Source organism: Talaromyces amestolkiae (assembly GCF_001896365.1).
Source record: "Talaromyces amestolkiae strain CIB chromosome Unknown scaffold21.1, whole genome shotgun sequence".
Taxonomy (NCBI): domain Eukaryota; kingdom Fungi; phylum Ascomycota; class Eurotiomycetes; order Eurotiales; family Trichocomaceae; genus Talaromyces; species Talaromyces amestolkiae.
Window position 1 is genome coordinate 84,698 of NW_024468057.1, and position 20,058 is coordinate 104,755.

Sequence of the window (20,058 nt, forward strand, 5' to 3'; positions counted from 1 at the left end):
CGTCTACGCAGAGAATGCTTCCAATTGTCGAAATAATTCGCGCGAAGCACCGTATCTTCTGATAGCAATTTAAGACCCATTTGAAAGAATTTCTTATCTGCCTACGACACCATCTGAAACGAATCTTGAGGCTAGAGTTCACTAGATACTAGTAATCATTCGTGGGTTCATGCAGAAGATGCTACTTAGAGAGGCCATCTATAGAAGGTCTCGGGTGACAGCAAAGTCTGTTCTTAACACTATCACCTCAATTCGAATGTTTGGGCCAGCTTGGTGCCACGTCATCTGAATCACTGTTTCAACTTTCAGGGAGTGCATTGACCTATGAAGCGATAGCATCCGTTCTCGGGGACAGGTACAGTCATGAGTCCTCCGACTAGCAATTAACTATTCCTCTCTTACTCTACATCGACCTGCCCTCTCACCTCATTCGTTACCAAAATTGGCAGTCCAAGCAGCCTATGAGACTCAATCCAAAGCCTCTCCTCGTTCTCCTGATCATATATATGCTTAGCATAACCCCGTGCGCTATACAAAGGCTGATTCTCAAAGCTCACAGCCTCGTAACAATCCTCTAGATACTTCCCCCCTTTTGCTGCCACCCCTTACCCACAGCAGCGAGCACAGTAGTAGCAGTACCCTGCTCAACATTTCTAAAATCCTTCTGGATCTTTCATTCCATGCCCAGCTATCTTTTACTTCCTAGGGTTGCGTGCATCAAGGGACAGGTGAGCATCGATAGTTGCTAGAGCACGCGCAGTCTCTACTTTAATCCCTGCTGAGGCACCGACGAGGAAAATAACTTTGTCTGTTTATGTGTTCTCGAGTCCTTCGTCTCTGATAATCTGAAGCACGGTTGGGTGTGCGTCTCCGGGGCCGTTTAATGTTTTGTGAACTGCTGAGTAGCGAGAAATTCTTACCATAACAAAGAAAACTCCCGGAGGGAGGTTGGGCTGCTCAAGTCTTAGAGCGTGCAAGCTTGAGACGTACCTCATATGAAATACACGCTTGCAAAGAGGGGAAGTCAGCACTAGAGCCAGTGAATGATCGAAAAGCCAAATCAAGAAATCGACGTATTCGCGGAACAACTCGGATACAAAGGCCTGCATCACCTTCATTGACTTACAAGGATGTGATATGCTGGAGTGGTGGTTGATTGCACGGCCAAGAAGAACTAGCAATCCAAGGTTTACTAACCACCAAGTTGGAGTAGCACTCTCACCGGTGTCACCAATCCTCTTTGTGTTATACGTACGCCAACTAGCAGCCGCTATCGAGATTGCTGTTCCAGGGGTAAGAGGGCTACCCTTCGTGGACGACCAGGGACTCATTACAGCGGCCATACAACGATGATCGAACTCCGTGACCCCCAATGCCCCAATGCGGTCAAACTATCCACAGTTCTTGACTATATAAGATTATTTGCGTCATTGTGACATACACTAGATAGTGAGGGCGGAACGGATGCTTAGATAGAGATACCAAGTAGTGTGGCTACTGTTAAGTGAACAGTGAAAAGTTGATCATGCTCAGTGAGTTCTCACTGAGCGACAACATAGTCCCCAAAATTTGTCACGCGACGACGCTGGGTGCCTCAGTAAGCGTGACTCCAGACTGAAATCTACTCAGTGAACCAGAGCGTGAACGCCGTCACAAAAGCGGAAGCAGCTGAAATAGGAAGACCTAATCTGGCAGGGTAAATACGGTTCGTATAGTCTCCTAGGTATGCCCGAGACTGTTAGGGGGCCAGCCTAGGCTACCCCCATGTTTGTCATGCCTGTAGTGTCCCATAGGTGCCTTGTGAATGTTATGTCTAGTGTGCCCCTCGCATGAGAGTCACTTACCTCACCTCTACAACGGCTAGATCCTAGAGCGATAGGACCCCATTGCATCATATGCTACCATTCGTGATTATGCTGTTTATCGCTCGTGTCAAGTGCAAAGAGAGAGGTATAGGAAACAATAATCTTGCTGTTGACTACACTGAAATAATGCTCTATTTACGCTTTCACCGCTAAAACTCCTAGCACAACAAACAAAACCGAACGTATGTATACACTTAATTGACAAACGACAGTTGCTTCTATGATTCCCCTGTCTTTTCATCGACTGGGGCCTCCACAGGAGCAGGGTTTGTTGTGTTTTCTTCTATTGAGGGGGTCTGTTCTTTGACAGCTTGGTCCTCTGCGACTGGCTCTGATACGGCAGGCGCGGTATCGGGTTTGGCTTCGGGTTCGACTTCGGGTTCGACTTCGGGTTTGACTTCGGGTTCAGTGTGAAGTTCAACAGCAGGGGACTGTTCAGTCTTTACTTGACTCGTTTCCTCTGCGGGCAGTGAGGGCTCTTTCGTTACGCTCTCCTGGATAGTGTCTGGTAGCTCGGGTTGTGTTTCTGGAGCCGTTGGCGCGAGTTGGGGCTCCTCGACCGCTTCGGATGAGATCGGCGCATCTGGTTGTAGCACGGTCTGCTCTACTTTCATTTCCGTTTCTACCTCCATTTCCGTTTCGGTTGCAGTTGTAGCATCCACCACAGGCTGGACAGTTTCTGTGATTTCAATCGTTTCGGTAACAGGAACCTCTGGCACAGGTTGCGTCTGCTGAATATCTTCCATCATGTCTGCACTAGACGCACGTTCGGGCTTGACTTCAGGCACTTCTTCGACCTTTGATGGTTCGATCTCTGGGACAGGATCCTCTGGAGGGGTCAATTGTTCTGACTGAGGTCGAATTGGAGATTGAKGTTCCGGAATAACAGGCTCCGTCGGAGGCGGTACAGTCTCATTCTCTGGAGCCGGTGGCGGTGGCAGACTTGGTGTTGCTTCAAGATCCAACTTTGGAGCTGTATCTGTATCGACAGCTGTATCTGCAGTTGTATCTGCAACTGTATCGGGAGCTGTGGCTGTAGTTGTAGTTGTAGTTGTAGCTGTAGCTGAAACTGTATCTGCAGCTGTATCGGGAGCTGTATCGGGAGCTACATCTTTCATCGGCGTATCTGACGTTTCTTCTGGTTTAATAGTCTCCTCGCCATCCTCTCCATCTTCGCCCTCTTCACCCTCTTCATCATCCTCATCTTCATCTTGTTCACCATCAGCCGCTCCAGCTTCACCACCAGCTTCAGCACCTTCACCAGGCGCAAACATAACCTTCTTCCTGCCTCTACCCCTCAAGCCTTTACCCCTTCTCTTCGGCGGCGGCGGACCTTTCCGTTTTGTCGGCGACTCCACAGCCGTCGACGCAACCACAATGCCCTCCGCATTCGCAACGCCAACACCTTCCACCACCGTCCCCGGCGCCGGAGTTGCCTTAATCACCGTAACATCAGGCTGGCCATTCGAAGCCTGCGACTCATCCTTAATTTCACCGTCCACTTTCTGCCCTTCCGGAATCCAAGCATCATAAATCGTAATATTGCCCGTGTCCGGGTCAACTTTTCGAATCTTGGCTTTGCGCATGGGTTGTGATGCATTGGGCACAGCAGCCGTGACTGCACCAGAAGCTCCATACAGAGATGGTAAACCAGGTCTCCTCTTTGCCAAAAACTCGACTTCGGGAAGCTCAACGTGCCGGGGGATCTGGCTCCATTTTCGGGCTGTATAACTCCTCTCATTCTTCACTGCCGGTGTCGTCGCGTCTTCCATATCAGGTCCGTCGCGTTCATCGACAGATTGCGTATCCTTGGACGCTGGCAGCAAATAAATATAACCAGCCCTCGCAGCCCTCAGCAACGCCCTGCTTTGCGGCGCAAGCAGATGGCTGTCCTTGGGCATTGGTAATTCCGGGAATTGATGATCGGTCTTACCGCCGGCAACATTGTTGCTGCTACTGCCGGCGCCAGCGGCGTTGTGTTGGTCGGGGAAATTATCGTGTTTGGCGTCTTGGGAGATTGTATGCGCTTGACGGGTCCAGCGACGGATGGGGAGGCCCTCGAAGATATCGTGATCTGCGGCGCTGGTACGACTACGGTTTGTGGCTTCGCCGAATTGGCGGCCGGAGCGAGAGGATCTAAACTGTGGACGAGGGTTTTTTAGTAGTGTTCTTGGGATAATTTGACACAGCTGTGGTATGCGACCACAGGTGAAAGTATAGACAACTTACTGTCGGCGCCATGCTCAATGAGCGGAGAAGGCTCGCGCTCGGGAGTTATCAAACGTCAATCGCTACCCCCTCGTCGATATACCTAATCTTTACGCAAGTGTCGCGTTTGAGACAGGATGGTGTACTGTGATTGATGTCTTAATCGAAATAATTGCGATTCGTCAGTAGACAGTACTTGTCAGCTCTGTCTGTCTTGAGGCGCGGAAGCGTTTGCGGAGAGAGTTGCAATCGATACACGTGACTAACCCCTTTTGTCTTAGCGCGTTATTTCTTATAATCAATAACTCGACCTAACATTCGCTATCTGATAGAGAGATAATGATTGGGAATTATATACAGTCTGAATGAAGGTTGATTCAAGTTCAGAATCATTAGAAGTTCAAGGTGAGTTGGGAGTTATAGTTCGCGAGCACCAAGGCAATTAGCCACAGCCTTCGATATGAGAACAGTAGTAGTATGTATACACGTTATAATATCCTTTCCAATAGCAAAACGCCGATTGAAAGAACAAGCTAGATGAGAGTGCGAGTAGGAGGTGCCTATATTGGGTGGTGGGTAATACAGTCATCAATGCGCACGTAGTTTAATCCCAACTATCACCAAACGTTAGTAAAACTGCAACACGAGTTATAACCACGTAGTTGATGAGCTTACCCAACATCCTTTTGGCGCACAATATCGCCTCTGTCACCGGTTTGTTTGCCCTGCCAACCGTCAGCTTTGGAAATTACAAAGACGAGTTTCGACATACCGTCTTTTGCCCCTCCACTACCAATCGATCTAATTGATAGAACTGACTGATCACAGTTTGTCGCTACAACCATCAACAAAAACCATCAGCATTTGCTCTTTAGAGATTCCCAGCTGCGCGGGAGATTATACCTTCATCATCCTCAAATTCTTCAACCCTTCCTGGATAAACTCCTGTATCTTGCGCTCTTCGCCCTCCTTCTGATGATCCCGAAAGGCGTCTCTCGTCCGTCGGCGGGCGTATTCACGGAAATTGTAGTTTGAAAATTGAGAGGATTGGCGCATGAGGGAGCGGAACTGTTATCAAAGAAGATTAGTGATTGTCTGCGCGGGAGTCGTAGAGGAGAGGGAATCACGTACCAATGACCGCACCTGGAAAGCTGTGTCCCGGTGAAGGGTTGTAACTGACGACATGACGGTTTGATATTCAAAGGATGAGATGGTAGATCGATTGCGACAGCAGTTTGTGTTGTCGATTGAGTTCGGACTTTCCGGTCAGACTCAAGTCACGTCGTTTGCGCGAATTCCGGCTAGGTGGGGATCTCGGTTGTGGCCGCTGATGTGTGTAGTGGCAAGTATAGATGCTCTGACAGCTATGCCCAGGTTTTATTGTGTAGTATACCTGAAATAACAGCAGAATCCAAGATGACGCATGGAGAGATGGAGCTCAGCAACGCTATTTCATCGATTACTGCAAAACAAGACAGTCAAATTTATCGATCAAGAACAGCGGACCGTGAAGACATTCAAGGTCAGTACATACCAAGTAAATAGACAAAGCTGATGCGTTGTGACAGAATTGAAGATAACTCGACTTTTTTCCTGCGATGACGGAGCTTTCACTTTGATGGCGAACGAATCTCTCCCGCAATCTCCGAGGCCGACTTTGGATGGTCGGACATACGTGGCTCCGGCTGGAGATGCCTCGTTGGTTAAAGCTAGCACGGAGATAACACACCACACACCACAACAACTCTATGCATAGTAGCACCAATACCGATAACGAGTACACAGTAGGGAATAGAAAATGTCGCAGATACCAACTCCTCCACAATCTCGTGGCGCATCTACTGAGCCCAATGAGAAAATCGACATTACGCGTGACGAAAAAGTCCAGTTACTCGATAACTTACTCGAGCGCTATCTCCACTTACTAGACACACACCAAAAGCTTCAAGAATCACTAGGGAAACAATTATCATCTGTAAGTACGTTCTTGCTTTCGTTCCCGAAGTACGCAGACTAATCATGAGATTCAGGGATTCTTCCAACTCGCACATGCAAACTATGTCTCACCCGGTCGAAGGTTTGGGGAGGACTTTTATGATGAGCGGATGAAAGCGACGAGGAGATTGTAAATTTACTCTTCTCCTTACTGATGTGTTCATGATGCACTGACCGTCTTGGAAGGAATTTTACTTCTTTGCTGGATGATGAGCAGTCGGACTCGGATAGGATTGAAGCTCGAGTTGATAGAGTACAGTTTGAGGTGGAGTACAAATCTGTCCTCGATAAAAAGGATAATAATGAAAAAGATAAAACGGAGGATGGCGATGAGAAGGATGCGAAGAGTTCCGCTACGGAGATAGTGGCCGGTTCTGATAATGAGACCGAACAAGAGACATCAGCATCGGGAATCGCAACACCGCCTACACAAACCCAGGACATCAACAGGGATAATGACAATGATAAAGGCAAAGATTCTACAGTAGCGGACGAATCTACCAAAAACTCCACCAAAAAGAAGATCTTCCGCTCCGATGATCCAATTTCCTGGTATGGGATTCTCGTCCCCTCGTCGCTGAAAAGTGCTCAAAAATCGTTTATTGAGGCTGTTGATGGCGGCATTCCGCAGATCGTCAGTGTGATGCAAGACATGCGGTGTGTGGAGGATATGGTTTATGAGCTGAGGAAGGAAATAGAAGGGTCGACTAAAGCTGAATAATACAAGCATCAAGTATTTGAGAGGCGATTAAGATATGCATCTATTCTAGACTGCTGAGTCTCTATTGTATAAGGAAAGTGGGTAGCTAAGAATGAGTTGCCAGGTTGTGGATCCAGGCTAAATAGGTATGAGCATGCAAGTCAAGTGTCGTTCAGTTCACATGAGCGATTTTCTGACGGAGCAGGATGTCAGGGTCGTAGTAGCTTGGACTTCTCTTCCTTCGTGGACAGTTTTCCTTCCGATATGTCGTTACATTAGCGCTGAGGGCGGCCACGTCCACGAGATCGTCTGCTGTATTACTAGCAGTGGAGGGGGTTGCATGCTTAGTTTGGGTTGATGATGTGGTCTCACTCATTTCGTATTCTCCGGATCGTTGCGCCGTTCCTTTTACCAACTCTCCCGGCACGCTCGGCACAATGAGCAAACCATCGTCAGTGGTCCAGCACGGCGGATACTTTGAAGCTTCAACACGTGGGGGAAGTGGCCTTGCACTGTTAATGCCTCCAGATGCTACTGATAGTGGACGGCTATAACTGACGACACCATGTTCCAAACTTTTATGCTGACAGATTGGACTGATGTCTAGTCTCGGACATGGTTGCTTCAATTGATCGTCAAGAGTCTCTTCGATTGTCATAAGATGCGGGCTCAATATGAACGCAGCAGGGTTTCGAACGAGCTGCCAGGGCTCAACTGGCCTTGCTGGGACTGATGAAGGTCTCGACTCATTACTCGATACTTGTGGTGCCAATACAACGAAGCCGCTCGAACTGCTTGTTGCGGTTTCAGCGAAACTATGTCGTCTGGTGGGATTCACTATCGCCAGAGAGCTGTCACTCCCGAACGATGTCAGAGATTTTAGGTCTTGCGGCCCTCCAAGATCGAGTTCAACGAAGGCAGTCGGTGACTCTGATTGTTCATCTTGTGGAATTGGTGATGGAACATGAACTTCGAGAGAGGTTGAGCGTGCCAAAGGCGGGCGTTCGTCATATTGTGTATCCAGAGTAAGAATTCCAACTGGCTTCAGTCGATCATTACAAAGGGAGTCTGCCAGTCTAGGATCTGTCCGTCTCTCGTATGACACATTTCTACGGGAATCGTACGCTATTGAAGGCTGAACACTTTCGTCCAATCGAATCGTCGGCCCAGTCGAAATGAAGGGTCTCTTGGCTAGGGCTACGGGATTCTGCGGAGTCTCAATTAAGCCTTTTTGGTGGACCGAGATATTAGCGGCAGTCAGAGGAAGCGTGGGAACTGTGGAAGTTTCAGAAGTATCACGATCGTCGCTGCGGGGACGTTGAGATGCATTTGCTGGGGCTAGAAACGCTAGTTCAGTATGGAACAGACATGAAGCAGCTCCGTCTTGACTTCAATCATAGATAAGAATACAGCGAATAGATATCATTGTACATGTCATTGGGTGATCGTTCGCACCTAGTTTTGAGACCATGATGGTGATGTATTGGATGTATAAACGGTAATGGGGTTAGACGAGCATTAAATATTGGCGTTGGTTTATGCAAGCATGGGCGTATGATATTCTACATGAGAAGAGTTGAGAACAGAGATGTAATTGTAGATAGATCATTTTAAGCAGCAAGGCAAGTGCTGCTCGTGCTGTCGCGAGGCAGCTGCGACCATGGCACCTTCCATCAGGGCAGCCAACAACACGTGACAGTACATTCACAATAATGAGGACATATTCAATCTTTCGTCTTCGACTTGAACCATGTCTTCGTAACTACTTCCACTTGCTTGTCGATCACCCAGACAGTCTGAATGTGTCTTTGCATGTCATGCCATACTGTTCGAAAAGGTCAGAATGATGCCCCCAGCATGCAACATTCGTAACAGAAGTGAGCTAATCATCTGACCCAAGTGTGTTTCAGACTTTCGGTCTTCCACCCATCCTAGTCAGTTTTCAGGTCTATGATACACGCCGAATTCCAGTCAGCGATGACAACCCATGCAACGAAAATTCCGCAGTCTAATTTTGTGTCCATCCGATCTGACAACTGGGAGCCATACGGGGACTGATGATATAATTCTACATCCCATGTGTTTCTTCGCGATCGGATGTTCGAGCGGAGCAAAGTTACTGAGGTAGCATTCGCTTACCTGATATTAACAATGCTATTAATATAATACAAGGGGAATGTTAATTTGTTATGACCACTAGCCACTCGCAATACGTAATATTCTACCTAACTGCCTTTGCCATAGCCCCTCGCTAGCAAACCCTGTGAAACGCGCCAAGCCGCCGTCGCCTCGACGTTCCCTTCAATTAGCCAACGACCGGCGAGAATCGGCTAGCCACGCGAGACAAGCTGCGGCGACATGTCGACGTTATGCTTTGATTTGACAGCGAGCCCGATCTATCATGAAAGTTGAAAGCTGACTGTCGCTGCAATTGGTGGCGATATGTTTATCATGGCGATACTGGACTTTGAAGAAAAAGGGACACAGGATCAATCTGTCAAAGCATTAGGCAGAGTACGGGCCACAAAGTGCCCAATACCACACCACTTAATACCCCCTGCTAGTCTGTTACATCTAGTTGCGCCTCAGGGCTTGAACATGGGGATGAGGAAAGGTCCGTCTCCAGTACAGATTAAAACCTAAACACTAACGGCMCCAGCCAATATAGCGTGTCTTACCTGTCCGCGAATTCATGGTACGGTTAATATACGCCGACACTAGGCTATGAGCGTGGCTGGCCTCGACTTTTTCCTCCACAGAATCGCAGACTTTAACTGTGTTCTCCTTTATCCGAGCTGGTAGCTCTTTCATATCTGCTGGACGCGGATTTGTGTTGTGTTGTTTTTGTCGTTGTCGTCGTTATTCATCGGTGTTGAGCTTGCGGTGTTGACTTCATCGAACTTACATATTGATCGTTTGACATGAGACTGTCCCTTTAGGAACCAGGTAAGTATGCTGACTCCTGCGCTGAATCACGCTGACAGTTGGCAATCAGGCATTGAGTGCCACTTCCTTGCCATTCTTTTGCAGCATAGGCCTGCCTTGATCTATTATTTCTATTCGCTTGTGTTTGACAGTGTCGGTGATCGATTATCGCCGACTTACATTCGTTGCAACATACTACCACAGACCAAGCAGTGTGTCACCTTACTTTGATTCTTTTCACATTTTCAGTTGTCGCTCCTTATTAAACTCGTTATATCTCGACCATGAGTCAGAATCAGCAACCGTACGGAGTGGGGCGAAACCAGGGTGGAGGGTCTGTTAAACGTGCCAGAGAGATGTTGAACGCTGGCGCACGCGGGCAAGACCAGAATGATCGAGGAATGCCACCACCACTGCGACCAAGGCCGACGCATAGTCGTTCCAGTTCACAGGAAGCAGAAATCGAGATTGGTTACCAGTTTGAAGACGATCCAAGAGGGCCAGTCCCTATCATGCCGATTCAAGGGTTGCAGGTCCCGAGACACAACGGCCCCCCGCCTAGTTCCAGACGTGGTCCGTCATCAGTCTATTCTCGTTTGATGACTGGCACTGCTGTGTCCCCCATCCCGGAGGAAAGTTTCAAACAAATCCGAAAGAAGAAGGAGTCGTATGCATCCAGCACAGTCATCCCGTCTAGCTGGGGTTCAGGACCACCCATGTCAGATATTCTCGACACTTATGGTTCAGAACAAGATGAGCCCAAACAAGACCCGAAGCGAAACAAACGTGATTCATTGACGATTTTGCGACAAGCCAGTGTTGGAAAGCGTGGAAAGCCTGCTTTGCGCACTGTTGGCAAAACTCAGGAGCCGTCACCGTTGAAAGACGACAAGTCTAGCGATAGCAGCTTGGGATATTCCACCGTCAACGGCTTGCAGCCTCGCGCCTCGTTGGATTCGACATCCACCGACACCGACTCGATAGATTTAGAAAAGGAGAGAATTGAGATCGAAAACGAGCAAAAAGCGCGGAGCATTGGTATTGGGTTTGGACTCGGCCGGCCTGGCGCTGGAATGAGTAGCAGAAAGCCCAACTCTCATCGACCTCCCGAGCTTGATTTGAATAAAACGCGGTCCGCCGAAGCCCACGGCAGTTTGACCAGTCTGCCCGATCTTATCCGACGCGCGACGAAGGTGGCTTCGAATTTGGAACACGGACGGACAGCGAGTCGACTCGGTATATTGGACATGTTTGATTTCGGAGGCCAAGGAAAGCGGACGAGAGCCTCACACCAGCGCTCTTCTGCTTCCATGTCGGATATCCTAGCCTCGTTTCCGCCTCCTCGTACTGGGACTCCTGATGAGAGCGACCGAACGTCGTGGCCATATGCGCCAACCCATGCCGCTGAGAAGTCTCGATTACGGGAAATGCAACGTAACTCAGCAGACGAGTCTCAGAATGAAGGCAAACCACGTCGTCGGTGTTGCGGCATGACGATGCCGGTGTTTATTTTTGTCTGTATCATTGTTTTGTGTGTTATCGCAGCCGCCGTTGTAATTCCTATCGTCCTTGTGGTAATTCCTCGGAACAACCACCATACACAATCGGCTGCCGCAGCCAACACAACGACAGCAGCGCCGACGTGCGAGCAGAAATTACCATGTATGAATGGTGGCGTCAGCATCCAGTCTGGTAGCACGTGCTCGTGTGTTTGCGTTGATGGATTCTCCGGTACTCAATGTGCCACTGCCAGCGATGGTAGTTGTACGACGACCAAGACCTCGCAAAGCGGCAACGCCACTATTGGAAGCTCACTTCCTGACTTGTTTACCCAGTCTGAGACTGACTTCAATATTCCCCTGAATGAGACTGCGATTCTCAGTCTGTTCAATGCCAACAATGTGTCTTGCACGGTACAGAATGCATTGGTTGAATTTGCCGGCCTGACCTCGTCCAAAGTTCGGCGGGACCTAGACCTAGACCTAGAGACAGAACCATTGGTAGTGGTACCGACAGCCCCGATTATCAAGCGGGCTACCACCACTCAGGCACCCGACGCCACATACGTTCCGCCGATTCTGAGTGTTCCCACGAGCAGCGCGACACAGGCTGCGGGGGCCATGCAAACCGCCGCGACCGCCACAACGACCAAGACCGCGTCGACCACATCCGCGTCAGCCTCTGCCTCAACTACCGCCGCCTCGGTCAACGGCACGGTAGCGCGGGTTTACGAGTTTGCGCGAGTTGCGGTGCTGTTCATTTTCGAGCAGACGCAAGACATCGCCGCCGCGTCCACCGCCCAAAACGACATTGATCTGTATCTCTTGTCGATGGATGTCAGCACGAACACGAACATGAAGATGAGCGTGACCAAGCCGACGTCGTTTGTGCTCAGCTTTACCAATTTCACGATTACCTTGTCGAACGGGACGGTGGTGGGTGGCAACGCGACTGCCACTTGATTTCTTGTCTGTTTATACGTACAGTGTACTTTTTACAATTCTCTTCTTGTTGATTTTATCGTATATACGCTTGTTTACTCCAACGTGTTCAATACTGCAATACATCAGTACTCAGATCTTAATGTGTAAACTGCAGTATTGTGTTACGTAGGTGTACACTGTAAACCACAGAGGAGAGAGAATAACGTTCTCTTGGCAAGCCGCGTGACATCATGGCTGACTAACGCGCCAATCGGAAGCGCGGCACCGCCATCGGCAAGTCTTCGGCCAAAAAATGGCTTTTCTCCACTACGGCCAATTTCTTGTTTTACTCGTATGCTGTGAATTGCTTCATCAGCCTGGAAGGAGAGGGAATATCAATACTTTCTCAAGAAATGGAAGTAGATTTATAAATATATATATATGTTCGACTCTCATACAGAAGACAGAATACAGAGTAGTGAAACAAAAAGTCGTATAGATCCCGACCCTTCCGAGATCTTCATCCCGGTGAACCAGCCTGGTAACTCCCTGGTCAGTTACATGCATCTGCATGCAGCGTCCACCAGTCTTAACGCCGAACGGAGGCTCCGTCTGGTACGTGTACGTACTGCGCAAATGAAAATCGGGCCCTGGAAATCACCCCGAGGGGTACTGCTGAGTTTTGCTGGGTACAGTCGGAAGAACATTCAGCAGTTCGGCATAGTGGCAGGGKTGCATCCGGGATGGGTCTGTATTTCCGGCTGTGCCGTGCTTACATACTAGGACTCGGGGATGGGTTGGTATGTACGTACAGACAGACTCGGGCCGACTTCCTTCTGGAACAACCTACTACTCGTAGTATGTAGGAAGATACACAACGGTAAAAGGCGACGGTAAATATGTCAGAGGCGACGACCAAAGTAAAATTTCTTCACTTAATCAAACGGCCAAAACATGGTTGAGTTCACGTGTGCTGGGACGTTATTTGCTGAGCCTGAGGCCTTCCCCACGTCATAGGCCGGCGAGTCTCCATCAATGACGAAAATATCTCCACCGTCCACTGGCGAATGATTTCATTTTTCCCGGATTATGCACTCCCTTTTTTCCTCCGTATGGGGGGAACTCACGTGTGCTAGATACTCCAGTCTGCTCTCCAGCCAGTCCCCGGTTGTTCCGGCTCAAGGTCGGGCAAATCACTGCCCAAGAAGATGAGAGAAAAATCTTATAAATCCGCTGATCGTCCGTTTCTCTTCCACTTTTTCTGTTCTGTTCTCTTCATCATTCTTTCTTGTGTTGGGCTGGTTCCTATCTGTACTTCTTCATATCCTTGATACTCTCTACATGTCTATACATACATAGTACTTCATATACACCTCATTGAGTATAACACAATGGCTTCCTCGTCGCACGATAAAGTGCACCAAGAACATGCCGAGCAATCCACCCTCACCAGCAACACCAACGCCAACAACTACAATGGCTCATCTGCCACCGACGAAATCGCCATGGCCGACCTGCCCGCCGCCATCGTCGAAAAAGGTCCCCAACTGGTCGACACCAAAGTGCCCTTCCTGACCTGGCGCTCCGTCGTTATGGGCCTGTTCGTGTCCATGGGCGGATTCATCTTTGGTTACGATACCGGTCAGATTTCCGGATTCTTGCAGATGGAGGACTTTCTGTACTCGTTCGGAACGTGGAATGGCTCGAAATATGAGTTCACTAATGTGCGGAGCGGGTTGATTACTGGATTGGTATGCCTTTTCCCTGGCTCTTCAAAAAGAGAAAAAAAGAAAAAAAAAAGCTAATATATGTATGGTAGTTGTCAATTGGAACTTTGATCGGTGCCCTCGTTGGCGCCCCCATCGCAGACCGCATCGGCCGCAAATGGTCCATTTCCTGGTGGTGCATCATCCTCTGCGTCGGCCTCACCGTGCAAATCTCCTCTCCACACGGAAAATGGTACCAAGTCGCCGTTGGCCGATTGATTGCCGGTCTCGGTGTCGGCGCCTTGTCGCTGATTGTGCCCATGTATCAGGGCGAAAGCGGTCCGCGACATATCCGTGGTGCATTGATCAGTCTGTATCAACTGTTTATTACCCTGGGCATCTTCGTCGCGTATTGCATTGACTTTGGCACCGAGGCCATGACCAACTCGGCCTCATGGCGCATCCCGATGGGAATCACGTATCTCTGGGCGATCATCCTGGGTGTTGGAATCATCTTCTTCCCCGAATCGCCTCGCTACGACTACCGACACGGAAAAGTCGACCGCGCAGTTGCCAACCTAGCCAAGATCTACGGTATTCCTCAAAACCACCGCGCTCTAGCCCATGAATTCGAAGAAATCAGAGAAAAATACGAAGAAGAGAAATCGCACGGCAACATCACATGGTGGATGATGCTTAGCGCGCCACGCATGAAGTACCGTATCATGATCGGTATGTTGTTGCAAGCTCTCCAGCAACTCACCGGCGCAAACTACTTTTTCTACTACGGCACCACTATCTTCCAAGGTGCCGGTATCTCGAACTCGTACGTCACGCAAATGATCCTCGGCGGCGTTAATTTCGGAACCACGTTTTTGGGATTGTATAACATCCAGCATTTCGGTCGCCGCAAGTCCTTGATCGGAGGCGCCATATGGATGTTTGTATGTTTCATGATTTTTGCGTCTATCGGCCACTTCTCCCTCGATAGAGAGACTCCCGCCAATACTCCCGGTGCCGGTAAAGCCATGGTGTGCTTCGCCTGCTTCTTTATTCTGGGCTATGCATCAACCTGGGCGCCCATGGTCTGGGCTATCTGCGCTGAACTGTACCCCTCCGAATTCCGCGCTCGCGCCATGTCCCTCTCGACCGCCTCAAACTGGCTTTGGAATTTCCTGCTTGCATTTTTCACACCTTTTATCACGAGTGCCATCGATTTCAGATTTGGGTACGTCTTTGCTGGATGCATGTTTGCAGCTGCCTTTGTGGTGTACTTTGGAGTCATCGAGGGTAAGGATCGCACCTTGGAGGAGATTGATACCATGTACGTGCGCAAGGTGAAGCCATGGGAGAGCTCGAAGTATGTTTTCCCGGAGAATGAGTTTGAACCTACCAGCGGTAGGACGAATGGAAATGGGAAGGAGGAGCCGACACAGGAGCATATCAATTAGCTTGTCATGTTTGAATGATTCTTTTGACGATACGTTATAAGTACATACTATGAATATATCATATCAATGAATGAAAATAAAAATATACATAAAACTCAATTTTTAATTGTCCCTCCACCTCATAACCCAAACCGCCACCTCCCCTTCTCCCCCATCCTCCACCACCTTACGACAAGAAGAAACTAAATCCCCAAACCCAATCCTCCCCACCCCCTCAAACCCGGCCTTTTCATAAACCCTTTTCCCAGCATCCGAACTCCAAACCCAAATCTCCACGCCTTCCTCTTTCGCAGTCTCGAGCCCCCATTTCAGTGCCTCCATACCATACCCTTGGCGCTGGTACTGCGGCGCAATGTATAGCGCTTCCAACTCCCATCTCTCGGCCGGCAAGCTGATTTTCTGGCCTGAGGGCAGAGGGGATCGGATTCGATGCTGGAAGTTGTTCATGTTGGTATGGTTTATGCTGGTGTCGAAGGGGTATGTTATTGTCATTGATATATAGCTCATACAAGTTTTCAGGCCTGGTTCTTCGTAAGCATACATGTTGTACTTGGAGAGTGTTGTGTGTGTAAAAATGGAAGAGGGGGGGGGCGTACGAGTAGATACTTTCGACCCCTGAGCGCGCCATTTCCGTGCAAGAGGGGATGTGCCATGGCGGTTCCAAATTGCGAAGCCTACTACCTCCTCCTCTTCTGCTTCTTGCCCATCCTGTATGTTTTGCTTATTGTGGTGGCGGCAAATAACCCAGCAGACACTCCCCGGTAACAAAACCTCTAGCTCAAATGATTTTTGTAGGGATTTTATATGTGCTTTCCACTGCTTCTCTCCTCCTCCTCCTTTCTCTTTTCCCTCGTTCCCGAGTTCGTGACCTGACGTGTGTTGGTTGTGGTGATGGTGGTGCTGGTCAGGATTGATATGACGACAGTACAGCGCCAAGGGATCCGTGAGATCGCATGTTGCTTTTATGGTTGCTATTGCCAGAGAGTCGTGTGGCGTGTAGGGGCGGAGGGGCATTGACTCTTTTTGCGCGTGCTGTGCGGTGCTCTGCGCTTATTTTAATTTCAGGTGCGATGCTGTTGATGTTGTTGATGTTTGTTGGGAAGCTTTACCCCGTGTTTGCTGCGTTATCGCTCTTATCGTCACTGACCCACTTACTCTAGACTCGCAGGCAGGTTGGATATTTCTTATATTCATACAGTAGAAACTATAATACAGCATACAGAAACAACGCCTATACACCACGCTAGCCCACTAAAACAAAGACAAATTGAACCCGCTCGGCTTATACAACGTGTACTCATTCGTCAACCGCAACAACCCATTCGCCCGATCCTCAATAATCATCTTCTCCGCCTGCCACCGTTTCCTTTCAAACGTTTTTCCTTCTGCAGTCTTCTTTGCGCTGTTAGTGAACCAACTCTTGTCTATGCTCGAAATGGCGGCTTGTTCGGCGACGGTCGCTTCCGTGACGAGATTGTCTACCATCGTGCGCCAATTATTCAATCCGACTTTGAGGCATGACGAGCACCGACTGCGCGTTTCGCGGATCTCTTCGTTGTATACGCCGCTGGAGCTGGAGCTGGCGCTCGGCAGGTCGAGTAAGACGGATTCGGTCATGTCGACTGCGTCGCGCGTCCAGGCGAGACCGGTCTCTTTGGAGGAGGATGCGTACAGGATTTCGCCGATATATGTCATTAGTCCTGCCTCTAAGCACGGCGCACTGGCGTCTCGTACAGGCGGCTCGTTTCCGTCGGATGGTGCTTCGGGGTAGACTGAAGGGACGAACATGTTTTTGATTTTTTCGAGATATTCGTCCAAAGCTGGCGTGGGGCGTGATCGGTTTTTATTCTCTGATGTTTCGAACTGCGGTAGGTTGCGGCGCGCTTTGAGGATTGAGGTGAATATCGATAGTGCCGTAGTTAGATCTCCAGACTTGACGCTGTGCACACCAAGAGCGGTCGATACCCGCATGATATTATCGGATGCAACATTTTTGCCGTTATTTTTGAGTATGCAGGTTTTCGTGTCCACCACCGTCGAAGCATCATACGGCAGCCCCGATGTTGCAATATCCATTGCCCAAGCATACATATCCTCAGCCGTACTACTCAACCCTTTGTAATTCAGCCAATCCGCATATCCCAACGCAGCATCAATCTTTTGTCTCGCCGTAAATCCCTTGGTCGTCAAAATCTTCATATAAAACACTTCCGGCGCCGGCGCTGAAGGCGTACAATCCTCCTCGCGCATCACAATACCCGTCCGACCAGGCAACGTCTTCGCATCCGGGTTTGACGGTCCATGCACATACTCCTTGGGCGCAGTGATTCGTTGTTTGCGATCCGTCATAAACCCATCCAAATATTCCGCCGCTTTCGCCGAATTGATCAAACACTGGAAATAACCCCTCCGCCACGGTTCACTCTTCTGCGACACGTCGTAGCCCAATTTCCCAATTCCGTCAACTAACATACCGCCTTCTTCTTGCTCCAAAATCCCCGCGCCGTCGACGTTCGGATCTTCCAGACGCTCAAGTAGCTGCTTATAAAATCCGTAGACGTTCTGCCAGGGTGTCTTGACCTGTCCGATTTCCTCGGGATGCTGTAATGCGACCGCAGACCGCAGCGCCCATCGACTGCGCCAACTCCATTCCTGTGGCGTGGGCCATTTATGCTCAATCTCTTCTTGATACAGTCCCGTCTTGATGAAGTGTAGCATCCACAGAATCGCGTATAAGGTAACGGAGATTTTGAGACCGCGGTAGACGCCGCGTTTGTAGCGGGATGTGCGCGAGGTGGAAATTAGGCGGGTGAAGTGTTGGCGCAGATGGAGGGCGAGAGGGAGTCGGCCTTGAGTCTGGGAAAGGAATGGTAGTTGAGGCCGAATGGGCGAGGGGGTGTTGAAGGATTGGTGAGGTTGGTTGGTGAATGGTCGGTTTGACTGAAGTGGTCGTGGGATGATGGGTCGTCGGATACAGGCATGGCAATAGCGAGGCGTGCGCCTGGCTAATATTTGATGGGACATCATTGCGATGGCTCATTGAATGTCTGATGTCGTTGCGACTACGATATGCGGAAAAGTTGAGGTGGTGCTGCCTGTTTGCACTGTTTGCATTGTTGCTGATGCCAAGCCTGGTCACAATCATCAATTCATTACCTGCTCTAAAAGTCACAAACTCGATGAGAAGATGCTTATATTCGGTCGAACTTTGAGTTTGAGATATGTTTGATGGCTGATCGAATGTATCAAGTTTCCATTCAGCTCCTGAATTCACAAGACATCTGCTAAGATGTAGATTGTAACGTTGCTTCTATTGTCGTCTTCAATATATTTCTACTCTCACCCGTCTACAAAGAATACCTTCTAGTAACTACAACGCCTTAGTCCAGAAATACTGCGTCCTCCCATGAACAGCCACTTCCCCAGCCTCATTCTTCTGCACACCTTCTAGCGTCCTATCTAACTTCTCCTTAAACTCCTACTCATACGCTTGTCAGCCGTATCCTTTTCCCAAACGATAAAGACAGAAAACAAACCCGTAAAACACCCTCCTCCGCCGTCGAAAACATACTATACGTCTTCAACCGCTCCCAAATCGCCTTTGGGGTGCTCCACTGCGTTTGCGGTTCATGCTCTTCGTTGATCGGAGTCTCAAAATATGTCTGCTCCTTCTCGTCAAAGACGTTGCGCCATATTCCGTGCCGGAAGCGTGGGACGTTGTCGTCGTGCGACCAGATGTGGGATTTTATCAATTCTTCCCAAGGGGTCGTGACAGGGTCAGATTTATAGGCGTTCCCTTTTACAACATGAATTAGTGAGTGGAGAGGTAAGTGTTTCGGTGGGTAGACTGACAGTCATCGACGTGCCATATCAATCCAAGGTAACCGCCTGGTTTGAGGATGCGTCTAATCTCTTTCAAAGCATCGAGAGTAGCGAACCTATTCATCAAGTAAGCATGTACATCAAATTCGACATGCGAAAAAGAAATATACCAATGAAACGCCTATCCATAATTTACCTCTCAGCAACCTTCACCTTTCGCACCTCGAGAAACAAGAAAGACAAACCTGCGTAGCAAAAACCCCATCCACACTCCCGTCCTCAATCGGCAACTTTTCAGCATACCCCTTCACAACACTCACCCTCTCCAATTCTTTTCTCTCAAGCTCCCTCCTCATCTCATCATGCGGCTCAACAGCAATGATCTCATAGCCCTCGGGCCTAGCGGCCAGAGCTTCCGTAAACAATCCCGTGCCAGCTGCGAGATCAACCAGTTTTAACCCACGACGAGTCGCGAGTTGTGTGCGCTGAAGGATGAGGTCTGTTTCGTGCGCGGTGTAGGTTGGTCTGTGTTTGTCGTAAGAGGAGGCGTCGGAGAAGCCGATTTGGGCTACGTGGTTGATTGATGGGGTCATTTTTCCTTTTCTCTATTCGCTACTTTATGGACTGCAAGAGATAGAGAAAGGAGGATTGATGCTGATACGTACGCAATGTCAGTGCGTAGAATGACGAATGCTTTAGTTCAATTGCGATGATCAGATATCGGATAAATCTCCGATATGGACTTATCAGATCAACCCCGCGTTCATTGAGCAAAATCACTACTGCGTAGTTGGCTGACTTTAAACAAGCTTCTACTCCACTTACATATACAGAATAGGATGATGCAAATAACTAGATTAACGCCTCTATGTAGCTCCTAATCTGTATGCACATTGCTTTCTATATCAAAGCACGTTCATATCCCTAAACCAATTGCATAACTCATTTCTTTCTTTGTTCAAA

General features: G+C 49.0%; 7 protein-coding genes across 7 annotated transcripts; 3 read left to right on the top strand and 4 right to left on the bottom strand.

Annotated features, from left to right (window-relative positions):
* Window positions 1–2,083: 2,083 nt before the first annotated feature.
* On the bottom strand, window positions 2,084–5,258 carry BHQ10_008807 (uncharacterized protein; the record flags this gene model as incomplete). The annotated part of the gene is made up of 5 exons (XM_040881653.1): window positions 2,084–4,001; window positions 4,749–4,798; window positions 4,846–4,908; window positions 4,977–5,141; window positions 5,205–5,258. The coding sequence occupies 5 exons, from the start codon at window positions 5,256–5,258 to the stop codon at window positions 2,084–2,086; spliced, it is 2,250 nt and encodes a 749-aa protein (XP_040737309.1).
* A 613-nt stretch (window positions 5,259–5,871) lies between these two features.
* BHQ10_008808 (uncharacterized protein) lies at window positions 5,872–6,789 on the top strand (the record flags this gene model as incomplete). Its single annotated transcript, XM_040881654.1, has 3 exons — window positions 5,872–6,048; window positions 6,104–6,198; window positions 6,255–6,789. 3 exons carry the CDS (start codon window positions 5,872–5,874, stop codon window positions 6,787–6,789), a joined length of 807 nt encoding a protein of 268 aa, XP_040737310.1.
* Window positions 6,790–9,977: 3,188 nt separating this feature from the next.
* BHQ10_008809 (uncharacterized protein) lies at window positions 9,978–12,155 on the top strand (the record flags this gene model as incomplete). The annotated part of the gene is made up of 1 exon (XM_040881655.1): window positions 9,978–12,155. The coding sequence occupies one exon, from the start codon at window positions 9,978–9,980 to the stop codon at window positions 12,153–12,155; it is 2,178 nt and encodes a 725-aa protein (XP_040737311.1).
* Window positions 12,156–13,507: 1,352 nt separating this feature from the next.
* BHQ10_008810 (uncharacterized protein) lies at window positions 13,508–15,273 on the top strand (the record flags this gene model as incomplete). The annotated part of the gene is made up of 2 exons (XM_040881657.1): window positions 13,508–13,867; window positions 13,936–15,273. The coding sequence occupies 2 exons, from the start codon at window positions 13,508–13,510 to the stop codon at window positions 15,271–15,273; spliced, it is 1,698 nt and encodes a 565-aa protein (XP_040737312.1).
* Window positions 15,274–15,375: 102 nt separating this feature from the next.
* On the bottom strand, window positions 15,376–15,720 carry BHQ10_008811 (uncharacterized protein; the record flags this gene model as incomplete). The annotated part of the gene is made up of 1 exon (XM_040881658.1): window positions 15,376–15,720. One exon carries the CDS (start codon window positions 15,718–15,720, stop codon window positions 15,376–15,378), a length of 345 nt encoding a protein of 114 aa, XP_040737313.1.
* Window positions 15,721–16,524: 804 nt separating this feature from the next.
* Window positions 16,525–18,300, bottom strand: BHQ10_008812 (uncharacterized protein; the record flags this gene model as incomplete). Its single annotated transcript, XM_040881659.1, has 1 exon — window positions 16,525–18,300. The coding sequence occupies one exon, from the start codon at window positions 18,298–18,300 to the stop codon at window positions 16,525–16,527; it is 1,776 nt and encodes a 591-aa protein (XP_040737314.1).
* A 343-nt stretch (window positions 18,301–18,643) lies between these two features.
* Window positions 18,644–19,688, bottom strand: BHQ10_008813 (uncharacterized protein; the record flags this gene model as incomplete). Its single annotated transcript, XM_040881660.1, has 5 exons — window positions 18,644–18,751; window positions 18,810–19,069; window positions 19,126–19,211; window positions 19,266–19,276; window positions 19,341–19,688. 5 exons carry the CDS (start codon window positions 19,686–19,688, stop codon window positions 18,644–18,646), a joined length of 813 nt encoding a protein of 270 aa, XP_040737315.1.
* Between the last annotated feature and the right edge of the window lie 370 nt (window positions 19,689–20,058).